Source organism: Babylonia areolata, chromosome 18, assembly GCF_041734735.1.
Source record: "Babylonia areolata isolate BAREFJ2019XMU chromosome 18, ASM4173473v1, whole genome shotgun sequence".
NCBI classification, from domain to species: Eukaryota; Metazoa; Mollusca; class Gastropoda; order Neogastropoda; family Buccinidae; genus Babylonia; species Babylonia areolata.
This window is the reverse complement of record NC_134893.1, coordinates 13,552,337-13,564,824: the sequence shown is the minus strand read 5'-3', so window position 1 is coordinate 13,564,824 and position 12,488 is coordinate 13,552,337. Positions and strand designations below refer to the sequence as shown.

General features: G+C 39.1%; 1 protein-coding gene across 1 annotated transcript in view; it reads left to right on the top strand.

Moving 5' to 3' along the window:
- Positions 1 to 12,488, top strand: part of LOC143292481 (H(+)/Cl(-) exchange transporter 7-like) — a 30,305-nt gene that overhangs the window by 2,971 nt on the left and 14,846 nt on the right. The window contains 9 exon segments of the mRNA XM_076602807.1: positions 3,678 to 3,746; positions 4,230 to 4,362; positions 5,449 to 5,558; positions 7,269 to 7,412; positions 9,449 to 9,532; positions 10,070 to 10,228; positions 10,943 to 11,053; positions 11,713 to 11,767; positions 12,327 to 12,387. Of these exon segments, the coding sequence (XP_076458922.1) occupies positions 3,678 to 3,746; positions 4,230 to 4,362; positions 5,449 to 5,558; positions 7,269 to 7,412; positions 9,449 to 9,532; positions 10,070 to 10,228; positions 10,943 to 11,053; positions 11,713 to 11,767; positions 12,327 to 12,387 (926 nt within the window).

The following is a 12,488-nucleotide window of genomic DNA, read 5'->3' as shown; positions in this document are numbered from 1 at the left end:
GTACTTGTACTTGGCTGTACATGTTATTAGTTTAACAAAATACTCAATTTTCATATCAACTTTAAGTTATAAAACTAGAATGAACATAAACGAGAAATTAAATCGACCGTGTCGTCCATTCCCGGCGGGTGTAATTACACCTGTACATTTATCTAGATCCAGAGAAAACGGCTAAATGTTGTTGTATGATTGTGGCGATGGCCACGTCTCCTTTACTGCCGACTTAAAAAGAATTTTTAATTGCCCTTAAAGATTTTTTCAATGCCCAAGATACACCAGAATAATATGATTTAAACAGCGTTCTCACTGTTAATACCGCGATCGATTTATCACCCTTAAAAAAAGCATGTTTAAATATTAAATTTTTGAACGTCAGTTAAGGAGCCACGATAGTGTAATGGGTAAGACAGTTTCTTCTCATTGGAACACGAGAGGTTCGAATCTGACGTCAGGACTTCTTTTTTCTTTTTCTTTTTTTAAACCGAAAGCTTTATAATAGCAAATACAGAACGCATTTTAACGATTACATTTTTTTAAGTGTATCACAAGTGAGTCTTGAAGGCCTTGCCTCTCTTGTCATTGTTATTTTTCCATGTACTGTGTATTTATCATATTTCCAGGAAAAGGATGATGTGTCTGTCACGAAAACCTGTCACATGAAACTACCCATATGATTTATATTTATCTTTACAAGGGCTTTCTTTTTTTAAGGGGGTGTGGGGTGGCCTAGGTTGCATACACTTCATGGCAAGGAGCACAGTTTGTCTTCCTTTTTTTTTTCTTTCTCAGTATCTGTTAATGAATGATGCCACCACAATTCAAGATGAAAGAGTGGAACACTGTAGTTAAACGGTTAAAGGTCCTGTAGCCTTTTATGGCCATAAGGGCAGTAAGTACATATTCAGTGTACTTTGGTGTTGGCATATGAAGGCGTAAAGAAATGCCGACAGTAAAGAAGAAAGAGACACACAACTCAGTAACTCCCTTTGTCACACACATTCAACCCAGGAAATACTTGTACTCCAAAAATCACAGCCTCAGCATTTATTTGTACACACACACACACAAACTACTTATCACGGCAGCGCTTCCATTTTCTCCTTTCTATTTTGTTTTCCATTTCCTTCCATTCCTTCCTTCCTTTTGCTTTCTTTCTTTTTCACTTTCTTCCTCTCTATGGCCATCAACAAATACCTTTTAGCTCTAGGTTTATCTATTCATACCTCACAACAAATTGATTACAAGAAAGCAAAGTAGCAATTTAGCACCTTATTGGAGAAAACCTAATTTTCGGTCTTTTTTGGCTTTTTTCAGTTCTTGAAATATTTATTGTCTCTTTCTTCTTCAAAGGCACATGCACTCTTTCGTTACAAAAGCAGGACTCAGTCCTCTCCTTCCATTGTTTTAACCTTTCCAAACAGAACTCTGAAGTCGGGTACCCATTGATACCTGGGTAGAGTGAGAAAAATTGGAGTAAAGTGCTATTCCCAAATGCACAATGCCTTGCCCAAACTGATCACTGGATCAAAAGTCCAGTGTCCAGCTGATTCTGCCATGACGGTTAGGCACTGTGGTTAAAACTCCTTGCCTTCATTAGAACTTGAGTGGTGGTCAGGGCATGCTAGAACTTGGAGGTCAATGAGAAGATAAACCCAGGTCTCCCCAGTGCACACAGGATCACTGTTGTGGAATAGACTTGAACAGTAGCCTTTTTTAAACTTTTTTTCTTCTTTTTTTGCTTTTTGAATGATACAAAAACATGTTGAATTCTCAGCCCCTAGTAAAGAGTAAAAGTTACTCTGTACACGTTTATTGAATAATGTTTATGCTCCTGATTGATGTGATTTTATTTATTTTGTCACTGTCATAGCACCAGCATTGTATATGAAGCTAATTTGATATCTGGTCACCATGAGACAGTCCACCAGAGACTTGCATTGTTGCTGAGTCATTTCAGTGATGTTTTCTTGTGCCTGTTCAGTAAGTTTATTTTCAGGACGCCATCTGCTGTGTCATGCTGTCTTCATGAATTGTCATTTGTTTAGTTACACAGCCAGACTCAAAGCATTCTCATTAATAACAGCCCCTTTGATTGGCTGGTTGCTCTCTCTGTCTCTCTGTCACTGTCTCTCTGTCAGTCTGTGTGTGTGTGTGTGTGTTATCCGGTAGTCGATACTGATGACATATTCCTCTTCTCCCCTGCGGCCCCCCATGCCCCCTCTCTCTCACACACACACATCCATCTGTCAGTCTGTGTGTATGTGAGTGTGCTTGTGTGTGTGCGTGTGTCTGTTCTTTATCATATTCTTTCTGCAGAGCATAAATATATGTGCTATTGTAACTAATGTAGATTAACAAGGACAGATTGGAAGAATGGGCCATGCCTAAAATCTTAATCCTTGAATAAAAAATGTTCAGAGTTCTGATCTCTGTCTCTCTCTCTCTCTCTCTGTCTCTCTCTCTCTGTGTCTTGTACTATGTCTCCAATCTGCTTATTTGTTTGTTTTTGGTAATACTCATGATTCAGAATATTTTTGGCAAATAAAAATGTTAAAAACAACTATATATTATTTGCAAATGAATTTGGTCAGCAGTTGAAATATGCGAGATATAAAGACATGGACAAAATACATTTTTACATCCTATTACTGAAATAAGAGAAATTCATTCATTTGGGGTGTGAAACACATAAACAGTACATGGGGACCACAGTCATTCAATGTGTATAAATTGCTTAAATGCCAACTTGTATAAATACACATATAATTATTACTGTCATACAGATGCTATACGGTTGGATAATAGGCATAACATATTGCAACTGTTATTAAACATAGATGTTTAACTGACACAGTAACAGCAGGCTATTCAACAGTATTCTAAATTAAGATGCCATTGTATGCACACATGTACACCAGCACATATTTTGTGGAGACTATAATTATATGTGAGTTGAATGTTCATGTAATGACACATTTGTGATGTATTGTGTCCTATGAGTAAGTCATCAAATAAAATTGTTCTTTCTTGTTCAAAACAAGCAACATTCACTCTCGATATAACAGAGAGCTTTGGCAAGCTGAGCTCTTTGATGTTAAACTTGAAGCCTGATGTTAAACAGGCAATCTTTCCTTGTTTCAGTGACACAAAGAAACAGTCATTAGATGGTGTATTAATCAGATATCTTGCTTTCATTGTTTATAGATTAACAAGTTGGGTTTTTTTCACATTCTTATTCATGTGGTCTGTATTCATTCATTTATTCATTCCCTCCCCCCTCCCCAACCCCTCTCTCTCCCTCTCTCTCTTCTGTCTCTTTCTTTCTCTCCATAAATTTCTATCCCTCTCTCAGTCTGTGTATCTGTTCAGATGTAGATATATAGAAAATAGTATAAATATATAATAATATGTATAATTATTTTAACCCTAAATAATCTGTGTAAGTTTTCATGCATTCACACATTTCACTGTGTCTTTATCATCTTTTCTTACAGTACATCGTACAGTTTTGCTGTGTATGAGATGATGGAATGTGATAAACAGCACGGCTTGAAATTGTGTTTCCTAGTAGGAGCAAAAACAGCCATATTTGTTTGACCATTCATCTTTTTTTCATTGAGTGCACAGCTTGTGTTTCTCAGTGGTATTGTTAATCAGAAAATGAACGTTGGTTGCAGAGCCTGGACTATGACACTGTGGAAAACTGTATCCAGGAAAGGGAGGCGGCTAAAACTGTCAACTCTTGGGTAAGATCTGTGCTTTGTGAACATTCTCCCAGTGTTGTACTTTAATTGGCTATTTCATTGAGGTGAAACTGAAAGTGATGCCAACAACAATAGTGAAAACAAGAACAAAGAGAAATGATAATAATTGTGATCATTTCCAAAAGAAATTCTGTTTACTGTTATGTTTGTAGTCAATGTGTATACACACACACACACACACATTTTATGATTATCATCATTTCTGTATTTCATTGTCAAGTGTATGGTGTAGTTTAATAAGAATCTGCATTATGACAACACTAAACAAAAAGCTTGTGTATGACGGCTGTGTGGGTGTACTTGTGAGATTCAGATAGAGACATAAAGGGAGTGAGATATCATAGAGGATATGTCTGAGATAGAGACATACAGGGAGTGAGGTATCAAAGAGAAGATATACTTGAGTGCATGGAAGCTGTCCAGATTCACGGACTTCCACTGACTGTTGATGTGGTTGATTTTCAGCACGTGACCAAGGTCAGCTTCTGTCGGTGGTTGGTGGCCTTTCTGGTTGGCATTTTCACAGGCTCTATTGCTGCTTTCATAGACTACTGTGTGGAGACAGGGTCTGCGTGGAAATACAGCTCCATCAAGACTTGTATCCTTTGTTGGATGATTGTTGTTTTCACATTTCTACTTGCTTAATCTGCTGCTTCTTGGTTCTTAGGCTGCGACTTTCACGTTCACTCGTATGTATACATGTACGAGTGGGCTTTTTTGTGCATGGTTGTTTTTCTTTATCTGCTCTCTTTGTTGCTCTCAATGGGAGCCATTACCTTTCTGCTTACTGCTAATTCTTTTCTCTTTTTTTTCTTCCTTTTTTTGTTGTTTTTAGCTTGTTATCCGATATCATGTAATGGCGTGATAATAAAATCGTAATAAGTATAGTTGTATAATATTAGTAATTGTTAATAAATGAATTTAGATAACACTGAAGCTTAAAAAATTTTTTTTTTTTTAAGTGGAGGCTTTATGGCAGAATTGATAAAGCATCAAACTCCTGATAAAATGGTCAGGGTTCAATCCCCCATTCCGGCCTGATGCTGTGTCCTTGGGAAAGGCACCGTACTCAGGTTTTGCTCACTCCACGCAGATGTGAATAGGTATCTGACATCATTGGGGAAGGTTAAAAAACTGAAGCTTGTGCACAGACAAATTGAAAGAGAAAACTTCTGTTGTCTTCTGATTTCAGGCTTTTTCTGTTATCTGTTGGGGGTTTTTTTGGGTGTTTGTTTTTTGCCATATTTCCTTCACTTGTGTTTGGTTTTTGCCATACTGCCTTCACTGTTGTCTCATGACTTCATGGCCCTGCTGCATAAAGACAGGCTTCTCGTTTGATTATTTATTAAATAATATATTGCATACTCTCCCCTCGACCCTCTTTTTTCTTGCTTCAGCCTGTCTTTTATAACTTGTTAAAGTCTGATTCTGATCATCCCAGGGCATGCATTTTCACTGATCTGCATCATTATCATGTGCTTTTTGGTCTTTGTTGACTCCCATGTCTCATGATGTTAACAAGCATAGCAGGTATACGATGAGCTGTGAGTGTGATTATGAATATTTGTTCTTTTTTAAGTATGTCTTTCTGTCAGTCTCTTTTACTGTGTGGAAAGATAGAAGAGTAAAATACTGTGTATTATAAGAACAAGAGAAGAAGCATTGTTTTCTTGACGTAAGCCAGACGTGGATAAGTGCGTGGGGGAAAACTGTATGTTCGCTCCTCTGCTTATCTGGGTGGGTTACAACGCTGCCTTTGTCTTGGTCGCTTCGTTCCTCGTGGCTGTTGTAGAGGTGAGTAGCTGGAGGGATGGGAATGAGGGTGGGAAGAAGAAGAAGCATAATGAAACAAGTCTTTGCCTGACCAGAAACATTGAGGCTTTTATCATATTTGGTTGTAGGGGCATGTTTCAGAGAAGCATTCACAGGTTGTGGAGTGGAATGAGTGGAACCTGTGCTTAGTGCCATGCTGTAATCTTTGCCAGAAATATGTGTAGTATACACACGTCTACATGGCAGGGTGAAAACAATCATACACATAAAAGCCCACTTGTGTACATACGAGTGAACGTGGGAGTTGCAGCCCACAAACGAAGAAGAAGAAATATACACATGTAAATGGTTATTATGCAGTGGTTCAGCTCATATGTCTTAAGTTTATACAATTCATAGAAAACGTATATACATGAATGATTTGTAGCCGGATAATTGTTGAAGCGTGTCTAGTGTATACAGTCAGTTGAGAATGCTTTCAGTTTCATGAACATGTATACACACATACGGGTGCATATGCCCACACATGCACCTGTGGATAGTGTTGAAGTAACTAGTGTTGCATGTTACATTCTAATCCATGAAAGAATTATTAACTCTGTTGTTCCACTTTTGTCAACTGACCACATGGTATGCTGGACAGGAGACAGATATAAACTGTGCGTACATGTCTGTGGGGTGTTTTGCTTTTTGTCCTGTTTGGTTTTGACTGATGGGAGCATCAGCCTACTCTGTCTTTCAATGTCATGTTGAAGCTGTGACACTGTCACTGCAACAGCCGGCTTTTTTGTCACGTGGAGACCTGTTGCATGATGTGGATGTGTCATTGTTATACACTGATATATACGATGTTATGCATATTTATTGATATATTGTTGGCCCACATGTGTAAACAATGAGTCTGTATGTAATTATCCTGTGTCAGAGGAGGGTTTGGAGGGTATGTGTGTGTGTGTGTAGCTGTGGTGCAGTGTATGCATTTTCTCAGCAACCACAAGCAGTATAAGAAACAAACTTAGAAGAATGATAGTTGCGAATAATACCTTTCCAGTCATCTCCTTTGCACTGATGTGGTAAACATGTACACCAAAATAAAGAGATCTGACAGTCATCATAGAGTTCATATGTCTTGCATCCAGTTTTCATCAAACTTGGTGTAATGGCTGGTCATATTGAGAGCATGATCGAGAGGTCAAAATCATAACATATCATATTAATATAATCTATAAAGAAAAAAACAAAACAAAAAAACTGGTACCACTACAGAAAGGTCATGTCATCTGGCCAGTCTCCATCAAACTTGGTACTAGGGCTCACGGTTGGAGTAAAAACCTCACAGAGTCAATGTCAGAAGTCCCAGTTCAAGGTCAGAACAGGTCACTCACACACACACACACACACACACACACACACACATACAAAGGATAGAGCTTGGAGTTTTCATCAGAATCTTATCACACTTGGTCTAGTGATTGATTTTGCCCAGATTTTTACAAATGCCCTGCTGTATGATGTAGTTCCATTTTTGTTTTTTGTTGTCATAATCATTGTGTTGGATCAAACAGTTATCACATGTCAGTCTTCAAGTTCTGGCCATTCTTGTTAGTCTGAATTGACAACAGCCTTGAGCAGCATGTTGTGACGTCCTGCAGCAAGTGTTTCAGATCGAAATGCTTCATAGATGTGTGTGACTGATGTGGATAGTTGATGATGATAATGTGATGTCAACAGCCATGTGCGGCTGGCAGTGGAATCCCGCAGATCAAGTGTTACCTGAACGGGGTCAAAGTGCCCAACGTTGTGCGCATCAAGACACTCGTCTCAAAGGTCATTGGGGTCGTCGGCGCTGTTGTCGGGGGACTGGCAGTTGGCAAGGTGAGGAACAACAGACAGCAGTGCTGCAAATTTTTGGGGGTACAAATGTTTGTGCATGTAAAAGATGCAGAGAAGGATGATGACAGTATCGCAGAGGTGGAGAGGGTAATGTACAAAAAATAAATGCAAAGAAGGAACAAAGTGAGGCTGAATGTTTGTATTTCTGTTGAGAAATGTGGGCAGTTTGTGTGGAACACTGTTGGAACAGACTGCTCTTATGTTTTCCAGTCATGAATTCTGTGTTTTATTGTTGCAGTCTATCAATCTCTGTGGATATATCTCTCTCTTATTTTCTGTCAGGTTACTGATTGTTTAGATATTTTAGTCATCATATACACAGATGGCTCAGTCACCAAAGACCAGTCTGGTTGGGGATTCACTGCGAAACAAAATGGGAAAACAATTTGGGAAGAGAATGCTGCCTACAAAGTCACAACCTCCAGCCTAACGATGGAAGTTGAAGCTGCGACACATGCCCTCCAGTGGCTATCGTCCATCCATACGCCCGGAAACCAACATGCCATGATTCTAACCGACTCAATGAACCTCATACAGAAAATTGAAAACGGAATGGGAAGCCCAGAGTGGCATAAGGCAATGCGCAACTTTCAGATTAAAAAACTCACATGGTCATACTGCCCGGGACATGCAGGTGTTAAGGGAAATGAGCGAGCTGACAGACTTGCTGGTAACGCAACACCAACGAGCGGCCTACATCTAGGAAAATCGGAAATCCTCAGAAAAATCAAAGAATACCAAAAAGAACAGGTACAAGGCCATCACACCATCGATCGCCTCAAAGAAATAAAAGCAGAGAGAGGGAGCGGCCGCAAGTCTAACATGAAAGGTAGAGCACGATGCTTTGCAAATCAAATATTGGCATAATTTCCAAACCAACATTGCGCAAATTTCTTCAAAACGGAACAGAGTCTCTGTGGGCCTTTCCAAATACAATAGACTGAGCAACACACTAGACGCCACGTTTTTGGCATCAGAGATCTTTTCCCATCCCTCTTGTGGCCAGTCAGTGGCAGCCTCTGTGCGTGTGTGGATGTGTGGGTCTGTGCTTTTGAGTGCGTTTGTGAATGCGCGAGAGTGTAAGTGTACACAAGTGTCAGGAGAGATCTGTGTACGTGTGTGTGTGTGTGTGTGTGAGAGAGGAGGTGGGAGTGCGGGGGGAGGTGGGGTAGAGGATGAGGTATGTGAGTATATGCATGCCTACACTGTGGGAGCAACAGGATATTGGAACGTATATATATATATGTGTGGTGGGGGGGGGGGGGGGGGAGATATGGGCGTATGTGTGTGTGCTTGTACAAGTAAGTGTTCATCTCTGTGAGTGTGTGTTTGTGTGTGTGTGTGCCGTGGAAGCTGCGATACGTAGACTAGAAATGAGTGTGTGGAGGAGGGGGGTAGAGGAGGTGCAAGGTAATGTGTGTGTGTGTGTTGGAGCTCATGTACGTTTATATGTATTTGACTGTGCTTTCATATCTGTGAAACTGCATGTTTGGTGCACTTCTGTTGTGCATGTGTGGGTGTGTGTGTGAATGTGTGTCTTCATGTTTTACATTTATTCGCTTATTTATCACCATTGTTGTCTTTTATTTTTCTTCTTTTTTTTTAATCATTTTATTAGTATTACTATTATTATTACTACTACCTTTCTCTATATTATAATTATTATTCATTTATTTATTTATTTATGTAAGCTTATCTATTATTTATTCCCCCGGTTTTGTTTTGTTTTGTTGGTTTTTTTTTTGGGTTTTTTTCTCAAGGCCTGACTAAGCGCGTTGGGTTACGCTGCTGGTCAGGCATCTGCTTGGCAGATGTGGTGTAGCGTATATGGTTTGTTCGAACGCAGTGACGCCTCCTTGAGCAACTGAAACTGAAACTTAGATATTTTATCAGGATTTATTAATGAGTTTCTAAGAATGGTAGGAATTTGATACAAGCCCTTTCCTTCGTGCCAGACTGTCAGGTTTGCTTAGCCCCTTAGGTGGTGTTGTCATATAGTTTCTAAATCACTGTTCCAGGAAGGTCCCATGATCCATTCAGGAGCTGTAGTGGCAGCCGGTGTTTCTCAAGGTCGATCAACCAGCCTGGGATTTGACTTAAGGGTGAGTGACAAAATGATATTTTGTACTCAGGCTTTTTCTTCTCTCTCCCACCCTCTTCTGTTCCATCACGCAGTTCTCCTTTTTATTTATTGTGAAATAGGTCATAAAGAGGCAGGAGGGACAGAAATAGCCAACAGACACCTATATTTTCTTTGAATATATGTGCATACTTTTTTTTTCTCAATGTATTTTTACATGTATCATTTCGCCCAGATATATGAATCACATATCCTCATTGTTATATGTGTTCAATGAGATATTAGTCTAGGTATAGTTTCCATTCTTATGTTCTTTTCTTTTCTTTTCATTCTTCTTCTTTCTTTTCTTTTTCATTTATGTGTTAAAGTATTTGAAAGTTGTTATATTGGCTAATAAAAACAGCAAAACATTGTTATCATTTTTCAAACCAAAACCAGTGGATTATAGATTTTATGTGCAGACTATTTATTCCTGTCAGATGTTGGTCCTCGCGTACTGATACTGATTCTATAACATCTGGGAAATGGGTACAGAAGTCATGATGTTGTGTGTCAACAGATCTTTGAGTTCTTCCGCACTGATCAGGAGAAACGTGACTTTGTGTCGGGAGGGGCAGCTGCAGGTGTGGCAGCTGCCTTTGGTGCTCCTGTCGGTGGGATGCTCTTCAGTCTGGAAGAGGGGGCCTCTTTCTGGAACCAAGGCTTGACCTGGAGAATTGTACGTAAAGCTTGCTTAGTTGATGTTATTTGTGAAATAAGATAGGGATTAGCCATGCTTATAATGACAATTATTGATCCTTATCACTTCGTTTCTGTGTTAGAGTAGTATGATTAATCATTCAGCAGTTCACATCTGACAGTTCTAGATACTGTAAGAATTCTGTGGCACTTGCATCTCTCTGCCCGCTATTTGTTTAAATAAGTGAGGTTTAGCTGATATGAAAATGTTTCTTCTTCTTTTTTTTTTTTTAAACACTTATTTTTCAGATAAAGTTTATAACTGATGTTCATGTTTGTAGATTTCCGTTACCTTTCATGTGCTTTCTTGTTACCCTTTTCCTGGTCATTTCTGTGTAATCTAGTGTTGTTCTCTAATGCTATGTTGTGTCAAGTAATTCTGTTCTGTCTTCTCTAATACTGTTATGTGTTGCTTGGTCTTTTTTCACTGGTTGTGTTGGCTGATGCTCTCCTTCTGTCTTGTCTTCCCTGACCAAGTCCATGCTGTCTGCTCCTGTTCCATTTTCTCTTCCCTGATCCTTTCATGTACTGTCTGGTCCTGTTTTCTCTTCCCTGATCGGGTTGAGTGATCCTGTTGATGTCTTCCTTCTATTCCAGTTTTTGTTGGTGTTGTTTGTTTTTGTTTTTCCCTCAGTCTGATCTTTTCTTCCAAAAATGATTTGTTGATACATGATGTCCTTGGTCGATGTTGCAGTTTTTCTCAGCCATTGTGTCGACCTTCTCACTGAACGTGTGGAGGAGCTACATCAAGGGGAACCCCTGGCAGCTCTCCAGTCCAGGTCTGATCAACTTTGGCAGGTTTGAGGTGAGTCACTTGGCCATTCTGACCATGTGTTGTGTGCAGATTACAGTGTGTTTGTGTGTGTATGTCTTATGTGTTGTTGTTGTGTGGTGCACAATGTCAGAAAATAGTCATTCTGGACAAGGGCGTGTTTGTTTGTTTTTATTGTCACAATGTTTCTATTTTTAAAGCTTTTTTTGTTGTTGTAAGAATCATGTCAGCTCTGGCATTACATTGATGGTTTCTCAGAGCTGATTACATTTGTAATCATGGCTCCAGCTCTTTTCACTTAAAACTTGTAGTGCTTGTAATGTTAGGGGTTGGCACAATCAAATACTGAAGCTGTAATGACCAGTTTCAAAGAATGAAACACTGAAATTATTAGATACATGTAAAGTGACCTTAATCAATATTTGTTTTTAAAGACATTGGTATACTGGCATTTTCTTTTCAGTCACTGCACCACCTTCATTCAAGAGTAATCTACACTGTCACCTTGGAAGTTAACTATGATTTTGCTGTAAAAGTTTTTGAACATTGTGGCCTGTCCACACAGGATGTTGTGTCATGGTGCATGGCTGTGTTTCTCGTAAATCCAGTGTTTTAATATTTTAGGTGGTTTTTTTTTTTTGTTTTTTAAGCCTACTTGGGAACCTGTTACAGTGTGTATATTTGTGTTACAGGACATGTCCTATAAGATCTGGGAAATTGGTCTCTTTGCTCTCATGGGTTGCATAGGTGAGTGTTCGCATGTTTCTCTCTCTCTTTCTTCTTCTCTATTTGTCTGTCTCCTGTCCTGTCCACTCACTTGTTTTTCTTTTGATCTCATATTGCCGTCTGCATTATAGTTTGGTTTTTTTTATACTCATTCTTTTTTTTTTCTGCCTAAGATATAAAAGTGTATGTGCATTCATAATGTTGATAAAGGATATATCTATTATGATTTTGAGCTGTGATGTGGTGTGTTTTAGTGATGCAAGTGGGTTCAAGATGTGGGCAGAAGGTACCCTGGCTGAGTGTCACTGGAGGTGTGATTTGAATGAGACATACAATCATTAAAGCTGATTTGCTGCACTGAAAAGATGAAAAGCACAAGCCAGTAATGATGGGTTTGTGAACAGTAATGGGGGAGACAGGTTTATGGTGACTGACAGAGCTAAAAAAAAAAAAAAAAAAAAAGATGCAAATAATTATCGACTGATGCTGATTGGTGATGTGAATTAAGAGATTGGTGCTGATTGGTGGGATGATGTTAACGCAGACACAGAATTTGACCCATATTGGTGGCGTGTTTCAGGAGGAATTCTGGGAGCTATTTTCAATGTCATCAACCAAAAACTGACTCTCTTCCGCAACAGGTAACAAGGGTCACCAGTGTGCATACTGGACATAATACCTTTTTTGTGTTGAAATGCTTTTCCCCCCTTTTTTGTGCATACCGCATTTATTTCATTTCATT